At 45.8% G+C, this 22,142-nt stretch overlaps 1 protein-coding gene across 3 annotated transcripts in view; it reads left to right on the forward strand.

Moving 5' to 3' along the window:
* Nucleotides 1-22,142, forward strand: part of ZNF423 (zinc finger protein 423) — a 339,629-nt gene that overhangs the window by 290,358 nt on the left and 27,129 nt on the right. For all 3 annotated transcript variants that reach the window (XM_081201114.1, XM_081201113.1, XM_081201115.1), the window contains 2 exons: nt 3,308-3,439; nt 10,901-11,016. In XM_081201114.1, coding sequence (XP_081057240.1) covers nt 3,308-3,439; nt 10,901-11,016 — 248 coding nt within the window. The remainder of the gene's footprint in view (nt 1-3,307; nt 3,440-10,900; nt 11,017-22,142) is intronic.

A 22,142-nucleotide genomic window follows, 5' to 3' on the forward strand; every position in this document is an offset into this window, starting at 1 on the left:
GCCTGATAAAATCCCGCAGGCCTGCTTGTTTTAAACAAGGACCACATTTCTTTCTCTGTCTCTCCCCCCCCCCCCAGTGCAGAGAAATGAAGTGTAAAATTAATGCTTATTATTCTGAACTTGGGAGACAGAGAAAGAGACCTTAAGAATCTGTGATTTGATGCCGTGTTTGCTCAGCACTGAATCAATAGATCCACAAGCAGATTGCGGGGTTAAGGAGAATAATATGGAGAGACACCAGCACAGCAAGTGGTAGCAATCTGCTTTTTTATGTTAAAAATGAGATGGGTTCCATATTTTACCTGTTAGGCTGGTCTCTCCTATGAATACCTGTGACGCCGCTTCCATCTGACGCCGTTCCCTCCCATACATGTCAGGCACAGGAAGGAAATAACGGGGTGTGTTCTTTTATGAAAAAAACCCTAGTGCTGCATGTCCAGTCACTATGTTGCCAGCACCGTTCCACTTCTTTAACATTTCCACATGCAGTCTTTTAGCTGAGAAAACCATCCTCCAAAGTTCACCATGGTTCTAGCTCTCAGTTTTCCTTTCTTTCTGCTTAGCATATTTATATCCCACCTTTGCTCCAGTAAGGTTGCACACGTGTTTCACTCCCCCACCATTGTATTCTCACAACAACCCTGTGAGGTAGATTGGACTGACAGAAGGTGAATGGAATACCATTACCAAGTGAGCTTCATTTCTGAGTGGGGTTCTGAACTTGGAAGCCCCCATAATCCAAACTTCTAGAACCACTGCGCTACATTGACCACAGTATGATGCTAAGAAAGTATCGGCAATTCCTCTCCACATCTTTGGGGTATTTTTCTTAATTTTGAATTTGAGAAAAGGGAACTGTTTCTCATGCTAAATCATAGGAATTTCTCCTCTCTTTTTCCTCTTTCTTACTCAACTCACTCTCTCTCCCCCCTTCCTTTTTTATTTCTTTCTGGATGGATTCATTGACATAGAAAATATATAATAGACTCCTGTGGGAGTGCAACAACAACAAAAAACCCAACTGGTGAGAAGAAGGCCTTATAATTCAGAAGTGGATTTGCAAATCAAAAGGTCTTGCCTCCAGTGGGACGAATTTCCACATCTGCGGGAACCTATTATGTTTTTATTTTATTTCTTTGTTTGAGTTTTGTTTGTCGTAGCTTTAACTGTTTGAAATACTTCCAGACTTGCCCCCAAATGGTATACAATTAGCATTAACCAAATATGTGAAAACTGGGAATATAATTCCCATACATGTGTTTGGTTGTTTGGCTTGTGAGGAGAGCAGGTATAGTGTATGGGAGTGGGCTGTGAAACACAAAGGCCCCTGGTTCAAAGACCACCTGTGTCGTGATGTCATTAGGTAGCCATAGCTAAGAAACACTCTGTGTCAGCCCTGCATCTGCCAAATGGGGCTGATAATACTTGCCTACCTTACAGGACTGTTGTAAGGAATTTAGTGATCTAATGTATGTGAAGCTCAAAAGTGTTCTGTATGTAAATGCCTGCCAGTTGCACTTCATGCACAGACTCTAGTCTGTGGAAAGTCATGGCATAATAAATTTGTTAATCTTTAAGATGCCACAAGGCATTTGGTTATTTTTGCTTCAATGGAATAACATGACTTCTGGAAATGGATATATATGAAGGTAGTGGTGATTGCAATTCAGTTCTCATCCCAGCTTGTGGCTAATAACCCGTTTCTTTTCATTTCAAAAGATTGCACTCTCCATATCTTTATCCAATGTGCTTAAATAATAGTTCTCTAAGCCATGAAGAAACTATGCTACCGGACATGGTCTTGGAGGCACATGATGCAGCAAACATATTGACGTTAATAAGACCTAGACGGGGGAGTGGCTGGGACCCCTATCAGCACTGCCCCACCTGTGCTGACCCCTGACCAGATATGTTTTATATCAGGGGTTAAAAAACATTTATCAGCTTGAGGGCCACATCTGCTTATGGTGGGGTGGGGGGAGATATGGACTGACATTTTGATGTCCATAGTGTTCTGTGTACTCTGAAAAAACATACATGCCTGAGCAGCACCCATCCCACAGTAAATATCTCTCTGGAAGGAACCTAGATCAGGGGTGGGAAGCCTCAGGCCTGCGGGCCAAGTGTGGCTCTCCAGGCCTTTCTTTCCGGCCCTCGGCACTCTCCCCACACCATACCCCTCACTGGCTCTGCTTTGCATCCTCCTTGAGTGTTTTTGCTTGGCTGGGACATACCCTTGAACTGTGACAATGCTTCTTGCTTGTCTGGACAGAGGATAGAGAGGGATGTGTGAGTGTGTGTAGAAAAACCCCTCCTTGTAAAGTTTACATAGTTGCCGTGCCCTTGTGCCCTTTGCCCGCTGGTATGTGGCCCTCAGAAGGGTGCCCAGAAGTGGATGTGGCCCTTGGGCTTTAAAAAGCCCCCAGCCTTTCCTGCTCTGAACTCCCTCCCCCTACCTGTTGTTTTTGGCTCCGGGAGAGTAACCTGGGTGCTTCCAGATAGGGCTTAATATTGCAAACAGTTGATTCAGGTGGGTTGCCAGCCCTAGCACCAGTACCATACACACACACACACACACACACACACGAGTTTTTGTTGTTGTTCTCATATTGTGTACTCTGTCCCTGAATTGTGGAAGGTTAAACACATTTTGTTTTCGTGGACAATATAGGAAATACAAATCCTCATTGAGGGAGGAACTAATTGCCCCACTTAGAATGGATTTTTCCCCCCTAACTTGGCTGGCTCAAACCCTCATTTCAGGATCCCTGCTGTTCCTTTAGCATCAACACCTTCTCTTGAATTTGTTACAATGCAAAATGAGTTGAAGGTAGCAGCATTTTGGCCTCCCGTTTTCTACGGCCTCACCTGAACCTCCTGCACTTTTCGATGTGGGTTTGAGTATTCTTAATAATATATATGTGTGTGTGTTTTATATGCCCGCAGCAGTGCTGTTGTGTCTGGTGTCTCTCCTTCTGTTTTCGCGGAGCGTAGAGGCATGGCATTGTGTCACAAGCCTGAGGAAACAGGAGTGTATGTTACTGGTGGTTTGATCACAATGTCACTTCCATCAGGGCTGTAAATAGAAATGCCCCTCAAATTTGACTTGCGGCTGTACACCTGAATACACTACAAGCATACTAACGCATGCTTTTGTAAAGGGGTGGGGGGGAAGGCGGTGTTGCAAGTACAGCATCTTTGGGTCCCGGAAACCATGCAATCCAGTGCTGTGATTTCTCGCCGACTACTGCATTTCAGACGCTAATCTGCTGTGTCACTAACAAGTTGTATCATTTGAACCTTGCAGAGGAAGGCATCAATCATGAGTGCAAGCTGTGTAACCAGATGTTTGACTCTCCGGCAAAGCTCCTGTGTCACCTGATTGAGCACAGCTTCGAGGGGATGGGAGGCACATTCAAATGCCCTGTTTGTTTTACAGGTAAGACAGTCAGACCCAGACAAGCCTCTGTGTGCATGGCTTGATCCGGAAATGACACACAGGGGAGTTTTAAAATACAGTATTCCTTTCCTTGGAAGGGGGGAAACCACTACCAGAAAAGCTTTTGAATATGATCTCACAAACCAGAGCTACCTGGAAGGGCGGCCTTTCTCCCCTTCATTGCTCTTACTGGGCAGTATTTTCCACAGTCATTTAAACCTCCTGGTGGGAACATTTAGAATTATTTCTGTATTCCAATGTGCAGTGATTTTACGGTGTGGTCGTGTTGGATCTTGATGTGGGAGACTTGGGTTCAGGTTCCTTGACAGCCTTGACCTTGCTAACTCTCCTGGGCAAGTCACTTATGCCAAGCCCTGGTTCCCCATCTCTAAATTGAGTACTAGTGATCACTCTTACAGGATTGATAAAATAGCCAATGTGCAATGCTCATAATGCATATTCAGTGTTAAAAGTGGTGTATTAAGCATTTTTGGTTGTTTGTTTGTTTGATTTCTATTTTGCCTTTCTTCCATCATGGAACTTGAGGATCAAATTAAGGTGTAACCATCTCATTCTAGTAAACTACGGTTTATTACACCAAAAAGAAAAAAGGGGGGGAAAGCTTGCATGCACACATCACTCCTTTCTTCATTAAACTACAGTTTTATGTTACATCTTCACTGAGAAACTGTGGTTTAATCACTGTCTAGGCCCCAAGTTATGAAACCAGGATCTAAATGAAGTTAATGCTAAGCAGGAATCTGAGCTCAAGAAAGTATGGTTTATTACACTAGAGTTGTTATGACTGCACTGGCCCAAAGTGGCATCCATAGAGTTCTAGGGGGTCCCCCATCCAGCCACTGCCCAAACCAAGACTTACTTAGCTTCAGCTAAGTTGGAATATCCTATGCCATCAGACCACAGTGATGATTCTTGTTATAATTACTATTTGCTGGGGTCTAGATATTCTATTTCTTCTGTGTGTTTTCTAAATAACTTTGACAAGTGATCCAAGGGTGGAGTGTAAAGTAAATGTTCGTGCTATACTCAGTGCATGACTGTGTATACGTGGGAAATCTGGGCAACTCTCTCAGCCATTCATAAAGCACCCCTTCATTTCCATGTGCATGTGTATTGGGGTAGCCATAATGATCTTTATATCTTAACCATGGTTAAGAGACTGGGAGCAGGCTGCAGAATCAGGTCTTCCCTCATCCCCCACATTCAAAAAAATTCCCCAAACCATGACATCATTTGTCATCATAAAGTGTAGGGTATCAGTATATCTGCACTAAACATGCCTAATTCAAGCCCAATGCATTTCAGTGGATCCTGCATGTGACTGAAAATGCTGCAGCCCAGGTAGGGAGTGGTGCTGCTTTTCAGGCACATACCATGACAGTGCTGAGTTTTGCCACTGCCTGATGGTTATTGGCTTATGGTAACACAGAGGCAGGCTTTTCCACTGGTGGCACCGGTGTGTGTTGTGGAAAGCCCTCCCTGTGTCTCTGCTAAAAGACAGGAGGTCCCAATCAGTGTTGCCATTGCCCTGGCTTCTGAAGGCACATTTGTTTAGGCAAGCATCCCCCTGAACTGAACTTACGATTTTACTGTTTAAATAGATTCAATTGCTATGCTTTTTAATTGTTTGTTTTATGATATAGTTTAATTAACGATGCTTTAATGTTGTTGTGCATTTTAATTATGCATTGGTTGTATTGTTGTAGACCGCTTAGAAGCCATTTTGGCATATAGGTGGTGTCAGGGAACTGCCATCAGAGCATCAGGTGGTGGAGGGACTCAGGCAGGATGAAAGAGACTCAACTGCTGAAGCAGGGACCAGCAGGGGGAGGAGTGGGTCTCTGAGGGAATGCGAGCAGGAGGGAGGGCTCAGGGAGGCTTCCAGCGAGAACAGTGGGGAGGTATCGGAGTCTCCCATAGGGAGACCCATACCTCGCAGGAAACTGTCACGCCGTGAGTCCAGGAGACGCGTTTCCGTTAAGGAACTTCTTTGTTGGAAACGCTTCCGCAGACAGCCACTGTCGGACTCTACTAGTGACTAGAGCAGACATGTCTGAGGAGCTCCGTCACACACGGAGGTTTGTGGGGGCGCACAAACTCTGAGGGAGCACGTTTTCACGCACAAGCAGCTAATCAAACCCTCACAGCAGTCCGACAGTCTTTGTACGCTGCCTGTGCAAGAGAAGGCATCATGAGCGAACCAACCGGAACCGGAGGAGCAGGGGCTGGAGCTGGTCCAAGCTTGGAAGATAGATACCGAGCGTTGGAGGTTCAACTGGCCCTGCAGACGGCGAGGCTGGAGGAGAGAAGGGCTCAGGATGCAGACAAGAAGGGGAGAGCCACTCAATTCCCCAGAAAGGTACCAGGATTGGTGCAGAAATTTGGGGGGGACCCCAAGGACTACCATGCTTTTAGGACAGAGATGCAATATGCCCTTAATGTGCAGTTCGATGAGTTCCCTGATGAGGAATCGCGAGTTGCTTTTGTAATTGGGCATCTTGAGAAAGGGGCTAGAGACTGGGTGCGACCCCTAATGGCAACGCACAATGACATACTAAAGGACACAATGAAGTTCTTTCGTGCAATGGATATCATGTTTTCCAGCGATATTGAGGAAGGGGTGGTGCGCAGACAGCTAATGGCTTGTAAGCAGGGGAGTCGATCTGTCCGTGAATATTGGACTGAGTTTACCATGCTGATTCACAGACTGAGTTGGGATTTATCGGCGGCACCCGTTCAAATGCTATTTGAAGAAGGTCTTTCTTCGGGGGTGAAAGACGAGCTGGCACGGAGCCCCAGGGCGGAGTCTATGGATCAGCTGACCAAATCTGCGCTGACCATAGGAGCGCGGCAGGAGGCAAGAGCCTTGGAGAGGCGGGAAGGGAGAGGGGAACGTTGGAAGGAGTTCCGCATTCCAGACATTCCTGAGCCAGCTTTCCCGCCGGCAGAGCCGATGGAAATCGGAACAGCGCGCGCGCGCGCATTTTCAAAAACCAGCGAGGGAGCTAAGAAGGAGGGAAAGGGCCCCCGGAAATGCTATCTCTGCCAACAGCCAGGCCACTTTGCCAGAGTCTGCCCCCAGAGGAAGGAATGGCAAGGGATGGTGGGAGCTGTTGAGGGGGGAGAAGAAGGGGGAGCGGAGCAGGGAAAAGCCAACGCCTGGTTGCCACAATTGGGGCACTGCAGCCAGGCCAAAGAGCAGTGAAAGTGCCCGTGCCAGAAGCTCCTCGACCTGCTCTAGTGATTGAAGTGTCGCTAGAGTTGCAGAATGGGCACCCCCTAAAAATAAAGGCGCTATTGGACTCAGGCAGCTCCTGCAATTTTATGAGCAAGGAGTTTGCTGCTGAACACCAGATACAGACCATCCCTTTAAGCAACCCCCTGCAGGTGACCACGATTGATGGCAGGGAGTTGTTGGGAGGAGGAGTCCGCTTGCAGACTGTCCCAATGATAATGAGGGTGGCAAGGCACACAGAACTGATAGCGTTTAATGTGGCCACCCTGGGAGGCGCTCCCATTATTTTGGGAATGAGCTGGCTAGCTCTACATGATCCGCTGGTTGGCTGGCATCAAAGAGTGGTGTCCTTTGGTTCAGCACATTGCCTAGAACACTGCAAAGGGGAGAAGGGTTCAGTAGGGGCCCAAGCCACCCTAGCAGGGACTGAAGTAATGGGGAAGGTGAAGGTACCACCACAGTATGCAGATCTCAGCGACGTGTTCAGCGAGAAGGAAGCTGACCAACTACCACCTCATAGACCCTTTGATTGTCAGATCAATTTACTCCCTGGAGCACAGCTTCCCGTGGGCAAGTTGTATGCCATGTCAGACAGGGAAATGCAGGAGTTGCGAGGGTTCATTGACAAGAACCTGAAGAGAGGCTTCATCAGAGAGTCCAAAGCAGCAGGGGGGAGCCCAGTGTTCTTTGTGGACAAAAAAAATGCGGACAAGCCGAGACTTGTATGTGATTTTAGGCGGCTGAATGCAGTGACTGAACCGGTGGCGTTCCCTATGCCCAGAATTGATGATATTTTGACCATGGTGAGGAAGGGAAAGATTTTCACAAAGCTGGATCTAAGGGGGGCGTACAACCTGATACGCATAAGGAAAGGGGATGAATGGAAAACCACCATGTTTACCCCTTTGGGGGCGTTTGAATACCTCGTTATGCCATTTGGATTACAAGCAGGCTCCGCGTGTTTTCAATCTTTTATGAACCACGTGCTGGGCCCTTTGCTCTACAAGAATTGCGTTGCCTTTCTAGATGATGTGTTGGTGTATTCTGAGAATGAGGAGCAACATGTGAGAGACGTCAGAGAAGTGTTGAGCAGACTGCAAGCCAACAGGCTGTGGGTCAAACTGGAGAAGTGTCGGTTCCATACCAAGGAGGTGGAATTCCTGGGGTACCGCCTGTCAGACAAGGGATTGGCCATGGATCCCGGCAAGGTACAGGCAGTGCTGGAATGGAAAACACCCAAAACCAAGAAGGATGTGCAGAGGTTCCTAGGGTTTGGAAACTTTTATCGTAAGTTCATCCGCAACTTCGCCCATCTGACGGCGCCCATCACTGACTGTCTCAGCAGTAAGAAGAAGTTTGTATGGACGGCGGAGGCGGGGCGAGCGTTTGAGGAACTGAAAAGGGCCTTCGCCTCTGAAGAACAACTTCTGCATGTGGATTTACGAAAGAAGCTAAGGGTTGAAACAGACGCATCTGACAGAGCCATAGGGGCGGTGCTTCTTCTGCAGCCGGGGAAGGAGGAGTCGGAGTGGCGTCCGTGTGCCTTCTTCTCGCGGAAGCTGAACAAATCCGAGAGGAACTACACGGTGTACGACCGAGAACTGCTTGCTATTCATGAGGCGTTCCGGAGATGGAGGCATCTGCTAGTTGGTGCACAACATAAAGTGCAAGTGTGCACGGACCATAAAAATCTAGAGTACTGGAGAACGGCGCGAGTGCTCAACCAAAGGCAGTTGAGATGGGCCCAAGAGTTCTCCAAATTTAACTTTGAGATTTGTTATGTGCCAGGCCCAGAGAATGTTAGGGCGGACGCTCTCTCACGCAAGCCTGAATATTTGGAGGGGGAGGGAGCACCCGAAGAAACCCATATCATTCCAGAGGACCGCTGGGTGTGTGGGGCGACTTTGGTGGGGCAAAGGGAATTGGTAGAGGGTACGGTGCAGGATGCATACGCCCAGGGGAAACTCAGGGATCTCAGAGGGGAGGAAGACAAACCCGGTGGTTTTGAGGAGAGAAATGGGGCATTGTATTATAAGGGAGCGTTATATATACCTGAAGGGGAATTGAGGGAGAAAGTACTCAAGCAGCTGCACGATAGCCCCACAGCAGGGCACTTTGGGCAACACAAAACCATGTGGCTGGTTACCAGGGAATTTTGGTGGCCCAAGGTCAGGGAAGATGTGCGGGAGTATGTGAGAGGGTGTGAACAATGCCAAAGAGCCAAGGGGGAGAGGCAGGCGCCGGCTGGTTTATTAGAACCACTGCCCACACCTGAGAGACCGTGGGAAGCAGTGGCAATAGATTTCATGACTGATCTGCCAAGGTCTAGAGGGAAAACAGCCATCATGGTTGTAGTAGACCTGTTAACTAAAATGGCCCACTTCATAGCCTGCTCACATGCGGTTACAGCAGAAGAAACCGCCAAATTGTTTGTAGAGAATGTGTTTAGGTTGCATGGCGCCCCCTTGAGGGTGGTTTCAGACCGAGGGAAACAATTTACTTCCAGGTTCTGGAGGAAGCTCATGAGCTTACTGCATGTAGAGGTTAATTTCTCGACGGCCCGTCATCCTGAAACCAACGGGCAGGCGGAAAGAGCAAATGGGGTTCTCCAACAATATTTGAGGTGTTATGTTAATGACAGAGAGAATGATTGGGTGGAGAAGCTGGCGTTGGCAGAATTTGCCTACAACAATGCAGAGAACGTGTCCACGGGGATGAGCCCCTTTTTGGCTAATCACGGGTGCCATCCCAGAGCCTTCCCAGGGGGGGAGGGGGAGAACTGGAGCGTTCCAGCTGCAGAACAGTTCGTGGAAGAAATGGAAGCGATCCATCGCCAGCTCCAACTCAACTTAAACAGGGCTAAGGAGGAATATAAGAGGCAAGCAGACAAAAACAGAAGGGAAGGTGAAAGCATCAGGGTGGGGGACCAGGTGTGGCTGTCAACCCAAGGGTTGCCATTCAAAGGAGGTTGTAAGAAATTAAGACCCAAAAGGCTGGGTCCGTTTGAAGTCATACAGCAGGTCAATCCAGTGGCTTTCAGGCTCCGGTTACCGAACCACATGAAGCTGCACCCAGTTTTTCACAGGTCGTTGCTGTCACCGTATAGAGGAGACAGTGAGGGGAGGGTCACTAGGGGACCAGCAATGGAGGAGAAGGAACACAGCTACCATGTAGCGGAGATCCTCGATTCCAGGTGGAAGGGAGATCAAGTAGAGTATTTGGTAATGTGGGAAGGGGAACCGGAGTCGGAAAACACCTGGGTTAGGGCAGAGGATGTCAATGACGAGGTTTTAATAGAGACTTTTCATCAGAGGTTCCCACGTAAACCTCAGCCTGTAGCGAGGTTCCGAAGGGAATACTTTGCCACCACCGACGAGGAAGAGGAGTTGGAGGGGTTCCCAGATTCTGAAGAGGAGGAGGATTCAGCTGGCCAGGACGACGATCGATGGAGAGAATTGTTCGAGACGTCAGAAGATGAGGAAGATCCGTTTCGGGGTTTTAGCCCTTCACCTCCCAGGGGGGAGGAATTGGGAGGGGGTGAGGGGGGCCCTGGAGGGGAGGTGGATGTCAGGGAACTGCCATCAGAGCATCAGGTGGTGGAGGGACTCAGGCAGGATGAAAGAGACTCAACTGCTGAAGCAGGGACCAGCAGGGGGAGGAGTGGGTCTCTGAGGGAATGCGAGCAGGAGGGAGGGCTCAGGGAGGCTTCCAGCGAGAACAGTGGGGAGGTATCGGAGTCTCCCATAGGGAGACCCATACCTCGCAGGAAACTGTCACGCCGTGAGTCCAGGAGACGCGTTTCCGTTAAGGAACTTCTTTGTTGGAAACGCTTCCGCAGACAGCCACTGTCGGACTCTACTAGTGACTAGAGCAGACATGTCTGAGGAGCTCCGTCACACACGGAGGTTTGTGGGGGCGCACAAACTCTGAGGGAGCACGTTTTCACGCACAAGCAGCTAATCAAACCCTCACAGGTGGTCTACAAATTAAGAAGTAATAAAGTAGTAAATAGTAGCGTGGGTCTGGATCTAACACACAATTTGTAAATAAATGGAATGGGAAGGGAGGAGAAGGACAAAGCCTGCTCCTGTATCTTTGGCAACAGGCCAAAGGTACAGGCACACAGGTGTCCATATGAATTCGACTATGCTGGTCATTCTCTCTGACAACGCTGCTGTTTCTTTTCTTCTTTTTTGTTCTTCTAGTTTTTGTACAGGCAAATAAATTGCAGCAACATATCTTTGCTGTCCACGGGCAAGAGGATAAAATTTACGATTGTTCCCAGTGTCCACAGAAGTTCTTCTTTCAGACCGAGCTTCAGGTACCTTTAAAAAAAGATTACATGCAAATCTAAGTTGGAACATCCTATGCCATTTGTTCCAGTTGTTATAATATGTGGGAAATAACCTCGTTTTGAGTGAGTATCAAGAGCATCTTCCGTCTCTCCCCCACACCCCCAACCCATGCTTATTTCCTTGCAACATCAGAAATTCTTCCCTCTCCCTCTCTTTCTATCTCTGGGTGCAATCTCAAAAAAAAAAAAAAAAAGTCCTCTGAGTACGGGCAGCATAAATAAATAAGACCCGACAACTCTAATCATTCGCTCTGAGGATTTCACTTGACAGGACGCCTTACAACGCACTGCCACGTCCACACCGAGCACAATGTAAATAATTTCTTCCCATTGGTTAATAATTTAAGGAAAGATTAGCATACAAAAACTCAAGTAACATTTTGACATCCTCCATCTCTTCTTCCCCTCCACCCCTTTCCCAGTTTTATAAGCACACACTTAAGACAATTGTGGCTCCCTTTCGAAAACCCAGAGCAAGCAAGCAAGCAAACAAACCAATCAACCAAGCACATTTCTTCGTTTTTCATTACAGCTTGGGTGTGATTGAGAAGTATGGGTTCAGGATTGGGAGATGCAAATCATGGACAGGATGAGGCCTGTAGCAAAAGCATGACGGAATCTGGACCATGGATGTACCATTGGCTCTTAGGCACCTAGAAGGCTGGGAAATTGGGAGGTGGTAGGTTTGAGGGTGAGGATCCCTGTGACCCTTCAGATGTTGCTGGAGTCCCAACTCCCATCAGTCCCAGCCAGCCAAATCAGGGGTGAGTCCAGCCATATCTGGAGGTTGAGGGAACCATATCTGCAGCTCTGCCTTGTTCAGTGCTAGCTGAGCAGGGTTGAGTAAGGAGTCTGCCACACCTCAGATGAGGAGGGTAAATTCTGCTGCCACTTGAGAGGGCAGTCAACTGATTGAATGCTCTTACCTGCACAAAGAGAGCGAGGTGTCAAGAAGAAGTGGTTCCAGCACCAGTTTTCTTGATTCAGGGATTTTTTTCGTATGTACGAAGGAGCATTCAGCCAGGTGACGTCCCGCCCCACTCTCCTACCTGAAGTGGTATAGCCTAGACACAGAGTTGCCACCTCACCTGTTGTCTGACAGTGCCAGGTGTCTTAAGTGACATCCAAACAATGTTAAGCTTAGTTCTGCAACCTAGTTTTTCCAGCTTGCTTCTATAACACCAATTCTGTTTCTTCCCCAAGACACCCAGCGAGTGGCAGTGGCTCTTACTACCTCACCTGGGCATTGCTTTGCCCAAATAAGTGCAGTGGTCTCTAGCTAGTAACAAAGCAGGAGCTGGCTGAAACGTCCTGGTTCACACCCCATAATCTCTGCACGATGTGCCATTCACATATATGCAGGTGAAAGCCTGCATTGCAATTTCTCGGCAGGGGTGGTGGTGACAGCTGCAGGCTGCAGTCCACAGTCCCCTGACGCTCCCAGATACCTTAGGCCAGCCCTCAGGCACAAGGACTCTGGGAACTCCCTCTTGGATGCCGGCACCCTCCTGTTCCAGTAATCGGTGGCTGAACAGATGCGGTTTTGGCTTTTAATGTAAGGAGATTTCTAGGGAAAGTAGGCTTGATATTATCAGTTGTAGACAGAACACACTCAAAAGCTCACATTTTGACCTTCAGTGTGGAACATGCTACAGTATGCAGCACCACATCGTCAACACTATGATTACCATTGCACTTCTAATCCTGAACTTCTGCCATTTCTGAAATTCTCAGCTCAGCCTTCTAACTTTTAAGGGACGCACCAAAAATACTCTCATTCTCGGCCTTCCGCATCATACGTATTTTATGAGGTTAACGCTTCTCCCAAAATGTTACTGCAGCCCCCTGGTATATATAATCATTTTATGGAATGGTGCACCATGCCTCATTTAAATCTATTAGCTTTATAAACCATGATGTACTTCAACTTTGGAGAGTTGTGTGTGTGTATTATTATTTTTTTAATTCATCTTCTGCAATTCCCAGGCTGCTGCCTCTTGTGTCTTGCTGTCATGCTGCAGAAGGGATGGTTGATCTTTTCACTTTGTTGATTTTATTTTATTTTTCCCCTGGGGGGACCCTCTTCCTTCCCCTTGTTCTAGCAAACTCATTTGCATAAGTGTACAAAAGTTTTAACTATACCTTGTTAATATTTCAGTAAAGTCAGCAGTTTTTTGTTTGTTTGTTTGTTTGTTTCTCTGCTTTTGCATCTCCTGTCTTTAAGGAAGCCAACAATACAGTTGGTAAAAAAGCAAACTTGATGAAGATGATGATGGTGGTGATGATGAATAATAATGGTAGAGATATTTCTTTCTCCTCCTACTATAAGTGTCTTGCTGCAATAATCAAAATGGCAGGATAGTTCATAAGCACATCATAATTTCTTTGTGTCACTCTGTTGACATTTAAAAACTAGCTAATCTCATTACCAAAAATAAATATTTTATAAAGTGCCTTGCATTTTATAAAGTGGCCATTTTCATCCTTAAGCTTAGTGGTTTGCTTGCCAGTACAGCCCACTCCTTCCAGCCAAGCAAGTAGGCGTAGGATGATTTCAGAAAGGGGTTGGACAAATGTATGGAGGCTGGCAGAGTCTCAACACCTGGCATGGTAGGGCAAATGTCAGGGTCTAGAATGACCAACTGGGCTGACTCTGGTATCCCTTTGATTTTTTTTTTAATACTTCTGTATTTTAGGGCCTGACATCATCTTCATTTACCCCCAGAATATCTCTGGGTTCTCACATAGGGCCCAAGGGGATTCCTGAGAAATTAAAGTAGTGGCTGCTTTTCTGTCTAGCATGCTTTTTGCCAGCACCAGGCTTCTCCCCCTTCTTACTCAGGCTAAGATCTAGTATCCTTTAGGTGTTCATGCAGGAGGGGGTTGTAGGTGCAGGCATCCACCCCCATCAAAATTCTGATCAGTGTGAATGGTGCCTGTTGAAAGCTGGAAGGCTCCTGTACTTTGGGAGGCACTCCACACATTTTAGAACTCTAGTTTTATTTTTTAAAAAATCAGTGTGCAATGGGGACAGAGCTGCTTCTTGTTCCCATACCTTTTCTTTCTTGTTGACTTAATGTGAATGACTGAAGAGGGCTATGAGATATCAGAAATGTGATCCAAAATATTCTGCTAGGAAAAGACTTGTCACTCATCATGGAAGCAAATTTACCCGTAATTGGTAATGCTTTGCTGCCACTAATTCTTCAACATCTCACACTGGAATGTATTTAATGACCCTGGGAACATGTCTACTTAGCTCTTGAGTAAAATTTAAAATGAATTTATCCTTATTCATACAATAGAGAGACAAAAGGAAGTCTTCTGAATAAGGGAATGATTTCTACTTATCTCTCTTACAAATTGATCCATTGCTGCTTTCAAGCATCCCCCTACAAGCCACCAGATCATTGGTAGGATTTGCTTGAAAATCCTCTACCACAAGGACATGCACTGCAGTCCTGTGCATCCCTGGAAACAATCAGTTCTCACCAACTGGGGACGGTCCTGGCAGCAACACCCACATGCCATGCAGACACAGAGGGAGCCAACCCTCGTAGGCCTGGGGGCATGCCCCCAGCACACAATGCACAGAGAACTAGGCAGCAGCCTCTGTCAGCATCAAGGGATCCTTGTCTTCTGTTAAAGCCAGCCACAAAGAATGGAGGTTGCTGGTTCAAATCCCTCTATAGGAAAAACATGTCTCCCTTGCTCCCAGATGGAGGACAAAGCTGCAAACAGGCTGTGGCGCCACAAGCAAGAGATCTCTGTGGCGTCTTCTCTGGTGGTGCTGGTTTCCCCCTGAGGCCTAAAGTCCCTCATCTGGCATAACTCCAGTACTAGCTTGTGCCCTTAGTTTATTATAGAGTCATAGAACTTGTACATAGACAAAAGCAGCATCAGATTTATCCAAGGCAGAGCAGTGTGTTGCCAGTGTCATTCTAGGCAAATATTATCCACCAGAAAAGGCTCGTTGGGGAAGGGTATTGGTACGTGAGAGATCTGTAAACAAATTACAGTTGAGAACTGTGCACGCAAAATCATTGTGAATATATGCTGGCCCAACAGCAATCTCAATAAGCCAAGCAAAAATGGTTGTCTTGGGCTGATAGCCAATCCTTAAGAAGAAAAGAATGTTTATTTACTGTATGCCACTCTTTTGGCCAAGGTCCCTTTACCCTTCTATGGTTTTTTTAAAAAATATGGTTATGCAGTATCAGTGATAAACCTGACATGCCACTTATAAATACAGTGGTACCTCGAGTTACATACGCTTCAGGTTACAGACTCCGCTAACTCAGAAATAGTACCTCGGGTTAAGAACTTTGCTTCAGGATGAGAACAGAAATCGTGCTCCGGTGGCGCGGCAGCAGCAGGAGGCCCCATTAGCTAAAGTGCTGCTTCAGGTTAAGAACAGTTTCAGGTTAAGAACGGACCTCCGGAACGAATTATGTACTTAACCCAAGGTACCACTGTATACATTATAGTTTCATTAGCAAAACGTTTGTCATTATGATTGACCAGGGGAACAGATAGAGGGCTCAGTATTATGTCATCTCCTCTGATTGCCGATTTGTTTCTGGGATCAGTTCAAAGTGCTGGAGGGTTTTTTTACCCTTAAAGCCCAACATGGTCTGAATACCTTAAGAACATTATTCTCTGATTAAAAACCTGTGGAACATAGGAAGCTGCCTTATACTGAGCCAGACCATTAGTCCATCTAGCTCAGTATTGTGTATACTGGCTGTCAGCAACTCATTTTAGGGTTTCAGACAGAAGTCTCTCCCAGCCTTACCTGGACATGCTGAGGATTGAACCTGAAACCTTCTGCATGCAAAGCAGATGCTCTACTTCTGAGCTACAGCCCTTTCCTAACACCCAGAGAGGTAGTGGGCAGGTAGGTATAAGAGATGAGACTTCCTAGACTATTTCATGCCCTCCCCGGGGAAGACCCTCCAGCTTTTGTTGTCGCTTGCCTTTTTTACAGTGGTGCCTCGCAAGACGAAATTAATCCGTTCTGCGAGCCTCTTCGTCTAGCGGTTTTTTCGTCTTGCGAAGCAACCCTATTAGCGGATTAGCGCTATTAGCAGTTTAGCGGCTATTAAAGGCTTAGCGGCTATTAAAGGCTTAGCGGATTAGCGGCTAAAAGGCTATTAGCGGCTATTAAAGGCTTAACGGATTAGCGGCTAAAAGGCTATTAGCGGCTTAGCGGCTTAGAAAAAAGGGGGGGAGCGGGAAAAAATTGGAACGTTTTCATCTTGCAAAGCAAGCCCATAGGGAAAATCGTCTTGCGAAGCAGCTCAAAAACGGAAAACCCTTTTGTCTAGTGGGTTTTCCGTCTTGCGAGGCATTCGTCTTGTGGGGCACCACTGTATTTAGCTTGTTGAAGTTGCTTTTGAGGCCAGCAGAAAATTCTGTACAGAATTCACACTTTTTTGATGTTGCTATTTTGATGCTAGTTACTTCCTGTCTGATTATTTCATAGTTATCGTTTCGTAAGGACGGAATTTATTACGTTGCTTTGACTATTTTACATAGAAAAGTAGAGCCAAAAATTACTGAGATAAATCAACTGAAGGGATCCTTGGGATTTGCACTGTATACTGTGTCCTCCTGTGAGTCCCCTTTTATTGGGGAACAAATGGCAGAGTTGTCAGGAACTGGGGGTCTTAGGTTGTATCCCCTGCCAACTGTCATTGATTGCAGTCTCTTTACCCCTTGGAGCTCAATGGGGAGGCCTTGAGAGATGATTTAGTTTCCATCTATATAGCTCTGCTCAGATTTCTGTTTCCTTGTCACACTGGTGACTGACAAAAATGAAATGTTTAGCTCACATTACTCAGTTTACCATTAGGTTGAAAGACATTCTCTGTCTTTTCACTATAGATCCTCATCGCCTACCCTCCGTCCCCATTTCTGTTCTGTTGGCTTTAGGGTTCTTAGTTTTCTCTCTCCTTTGTGAGGCTTCACATGCTGTTCATATAACCATTTTATGGAACGGCAGTTGCATGATGGATGAGGGCAAGCGAATGGCCAGCAAAAAATATATATCTAGATGAACTGCCCACATCTCAGTTCCGTCTTTCAGCATCAGCACATGAAAGCGTCACTTGATCAGGTCAGGTTTCAGCCATGGTGTTGAGGTGCCCAAAGCCTTGACAGCCTGCAAGGAAAACACACACACACAAACACAGACACACAAACAAAACTGGGGTGGGAAAATCATCATAGACAAAGCTTGTAGCGCTCAATCAGAATGGTGGAACCTAACGTCCTTAATTGCCTTAAGAACTGCATTAAGCAAATTGTGAATGAGTAGCAGGGCATTTACAGGAAACTCGAGGAGGGGGTTTGTCTCTGATCTTCCTCCCCACTGTTTTGTGGGGAACTATTGCGTAGCCACTGAAGTATTTGTGTTTAAAGGATTAGTTCCTGCTGTTTGCTTGTGTGCTGCTAATCATACAGTTTCCTCTTAAATGATTGCGAGCAAGGGAAGCTAAAGCCAAGGATAGAGCAGCCCACCGATGAGGCAGGTATGGAGGGAGCAGGCTACCTGCCAGTTCCTTCCTAGCACAGGTGTGATGATGTCTGATCGCTTGTTAGGAATCTTTTTTTCAGATTTGGAGGCAAGTCAAACCACAAAATTGCTGGAGCTCCTCTGGAGGAACCTACTCTCCTTTTGAGGCCAAAACTGTATATTATGGGAATTCTCAGCTGTCTCTGAAACCAGGCACTCCACATCTCCTTCTCCCATATAACATCCAGAAAGTGAGCTGAGTTAGTCTGCTGCAGCAAACACAACAAAGCATCTTGGTAGCGCTGAAAAGCATGACGGATAGCTGACGTCAACGATCAGAAATAGGGTGGATGCCATAGAAACATATATTTATTTACTATTTTACAAGCTGTTTTTTATCCCACTTTTCAGGCCATTATATTATCGCAAATGGTTCACATCAAAAAAGAGAGGTGCCCTGTCATCAGGCTTACAAACTAAAAAGGCAAGATACGAAGGGAAGGGGAGCGAAAGGGAAGAGACAGAGGAGGTCAAAACAAAGTGGTCAGCTACAAGTGGGCATTTACATATGATATATATGACTGGTGACTTTAAAAATGTCATTCTTTTCTATCAACCTAACATCTCCAGGTTTACAATATATACACAGTAACCCTAATCGATATAGATCAGCCAAATGACTTAATCTCCTCCTCCTGGTCCCATCTATGTGGTGTTGGACTTCAGCTCCCATCAGCCCCAGCCAGCACAGCCAATGGCCAGAGTAGATGGGGAATGTAGTCCAAAAGATCTGGGTTGGGGGACAGGCTATACTTTTCCATCAGAAAACTACTGGAGGGTTATTTCAAAGTTTCCTTTGGGATGTGAGGTGGCATTTCCCAGTGCAGATCTCTGTGGAGTCTTGTCCTTTGACTGGGCTGAGAAGTATTTGCAAGTTCTGTGTGCTTGCACAATGCAGTAATGTTTTTAGACTTTTGACCAGATGTGTGGTAGTTGGGAGAGTTAAGGTCACTTAGAGATCTGGAGAGGGCACAACACTCTTCCTTGTCCAGCTGCCTTTCCAAGTTCCCTCAAAACAAAACAGCGTTGTCTGATCTCATAAAGTACTAATATGAAACTTCCAGTGGGTCCATTGTACGTCTAATTATACCTAGCTAATAGTGTACTAGTAATCTTTTATTAAGCTAGCTGTGTGCTAGTACACTTTTATTTTACACCAGTTGCTTGCAAATTCCCAAAGTGGCCAGTAGGGTTGGCTCCAAATATGAGGGAGCCTTTAGACCAGGGGTATTCAACCTTTTTATACCTACCACCCACTAATGCATCTTTCTTGATGGTAAAATTTCCTTACCACCCACCAGTGCTTGGTGGAAGGAGGATTCAGCTTGTGCCGTAGAACCCCCTACCGCCCACCTAGAATCTTGAAATGCCCACTAGTGGGTGGTAGGGACCAGGTTGACAACCCCTTTAGACTTATGTCCTTTGATGGGCCCTAGCAAAACACTGTGTCAGGGGCATATCAATTAGGGTGGCCATGTGACCTGTTTTACAGTCCTCTAATAGGAGTCCTCACTCTGAAGGGTCCTCTGGTCCAGGTGTGGTTTAAAGGTAAAGAACCATAAGGAAGGCTACCTGCAAGGGCCTTGAAGTTGCCCATCAGCCATTAGCACCTGAGTTAACAGCTACACAGGTCCACCTGGTCACAGTTCTCCCTGTTAAGGTGAGGTGCATTGCATTTCTATTTAAATTATAGTAAGATATAGATAGATATAGATGATAGATAGATAGATAGATAGATAGATAGATAGATGATAGATAGATATAGATATAGATTCTCTTATAGAGTAGCACAGACAAATGTTTTGAAAGGCAGTGTTCCCTTTTGTCCAGGGGTAATAGGTAAGGGGCCACCCTAATTGCAGGTAATTAAAATGGTAGTTCCCAGTTCCAGACGTCTGTAAAAAATAATTTAGTGGGAGGGGATGTCTAGGGCAGGCATCAGCAGTGGGGCCTGCCAGAGCACTGAGCCCCTAGCAACTGCCTGAGGGTGCCATATGCTGGCGCCATACTTCTTGCTCGGGTAGGGGTGTGTTTGTAAAAGAAACCTGAGTTGTTTGTGGAGTGGGCACCAAATACCTTGTTGTTTTTGTGGTTGTTGTTGGTTTTTTATTTAGTTAATACCCCCCCCCTCCCCAGCAGCCCCTCATGCAATCTAAATTATGACTGTGAGAATAAGCAGCTTGTTCATTAGTGTAATTTGTGTTGTATTTTACAATTTGTGCTTGGCTTGGAAATCAAACCTCAAGAGACACTTTTTGGAAACAAACCATGAACTCATTCTACATTTGATAGAAGGCATTAATTCCGTATGCAGTTTTTATAGGTTTTGCGAGGAAGGTATGGCTTCTCTACCTCCCTACCCATCACACCTTAAAATCTGTTTCCACATAACGGTTGAAAAGATTCCCTAAAACCCATAAACTTGTGTTTTCCCCCCAATCAGAGAATACATCACCATCTCCTTAGAATCGGAATTAGTCAATTGGTATAACCATAATCAGTTACTTCTTCATTTAAAAATAGAAAGGGGGGGTTATTACAGGATCTACTTGGAGCATTTTATTTAATTTTTAATTATTATTAGTTATAAAACTAATAAATTACAAGGAAAACAAAATCCATTCCAGCCCTGTTACTGGATCTCAGTCAAGCACCGTCAGATAATTATAACTAACATTAATTAAAAATTAACAGTGCTCTAGGCGTTTAACCATCATTTCTAGTCTGTTTTTGGCTGCAAATCCTTTACATATTAGAAGGCATTCTGCTTCACTAGTACTTTCATGGCTTTGAAAAAGGGCATTTTGTTTTTTTTGAAAAAGCCACACACACAGAAAACCCCTGGAATTAATACCAGTGGCATTCTTCCTCTTTTCAAAACTGCAACATCCTTTCATTCACTCTTTGAACATTTTTACAGATCAGAGCTTGAATTGGGTCAGGGGTGGGGAACTAGTGACCCTGCATATGTTGCTGGACTCCCATGATCCCTGCTTCCCATGATCCCTCACCATTGACCATGCTGGCTGGGACTGTTGGGAGTCCAACATCTGGAGGGCCACAGGCTCCCCAGCCCTAGTTTAAGGGCTCAGCTATTATACCAAACTTGTAAATCAGCCCACAAAGGTGGTGACTATTGTGCCATCCACACATGTCTCAAGGCGATGTACAGAATACAACAAAAATAGCTGAAAATGACACAGAAACTAACAGCAGATTAGATAGATAGATAGATAGAGGGTTTTACAATATTTTAACAACAAAAATTAAATCTAAACAAATTCAACCTACGTTTTCTTCGACTTTCCTCCCCCCCCCCCCGCGGCTCCTTATTTTATATCATATTCTTACTGCATAAACAATTCAGACCTATTTACAAAGTTATCCTTTATGTTCCCTTTTAATTATTTCTTACTGCTCGTGTTTATGTCAATCCTGCTAACATTCTTAATTGTTTACAGTTTGTATTCATATGTTCAACATATTTCCCCAGTTCTGATTTAAAAAGTCTCTCATCCCGATCTCTTATTCTTCCAGTAAACAGCAGATAATTTTAAACACAACGCAAAACAGACACTCTTGGTAGAGACCTAGTCATCACTCCTATCTGCACTGCAACATTTTGTTGCAGGTCCTCTTCCATTGGATAACTTCTAAGTTACAGTGGTACCTCAGGTTAAGTACTTAATTTGTTCCGGAGGTCCGTTCTTAACCTGAAACTGTTCTTAACCTGAAGCACCACTTTAGCTAACGGGGCCTCCTGCTGCCGCCGCGCCGCCGGAGCACGATTTCTGTTTTCATTCTGAAGCAAAGTTCTTAACCTGAAGCACGATTTCTGGGTTAGTGGAGTCTGTAACCTGAAGCGTATGTAACCTGAATGTATACCAGATGGCAAGGGGGGTGGGGTGGAGTGGAGTGTAAGGCAATACCACCCCACAGAGCAAAATCACCAAGAGCAACTGTAGTGGAATCTTTCTGATTTGGTTTGATGTGTTTGTCACTCTCTGTGTGTATATCATTCTTCTGCATCTCTGATGCATGGCATGATTTTCACCCAGCTATGAAGTCCTGGGCACAAGCCACTATCTTTTTGCCTGACCTGCCGCATGGGGTTGCTATGAAGATAAAATACTATGATGTCGCTTATGTTGCCTTGGGTGCTTTAAAGGGTGGTGTACAAATTAATCGATGTATCCACCACACAGAGTCTTTTGTCTGTGCCCTGTATCATTTTGAGAGAGAGAGAAATTGTGCATCAGTTTTCAGTGTAGAACTGATTTAGCTGGGCAGTAACCAGTCTTTTCAACAGACTCTCCCACTGCAAAGTGTTGAAAACTGTCAGTGCTGGCTGTTCTGACTACCAAAACACACATAACTCCACATTATAGCATGTGTCAAAAACCCAGCAGAAGTGGGGGAGGGGGCAAAGCGAGCCAGGTGAAAGCCATTGGTTGAGCCGTCAATGCACTTAAGTGCGCCCAAATGTCAACATGTGTGATCGAGTGCACGGAGGCAT

This window comes from Podarcis bocagei (assembly GCF_964188305.1).
Source record: "Podarcis bocagei genome assembly, chromosome: 7".
Classification (NCBI taxonomy): Eukaryota; Metazoa; Chordata; class Lepidosauria; order Squamata; family Lacertidae; genus Podarcis; species Podarcis bocagei.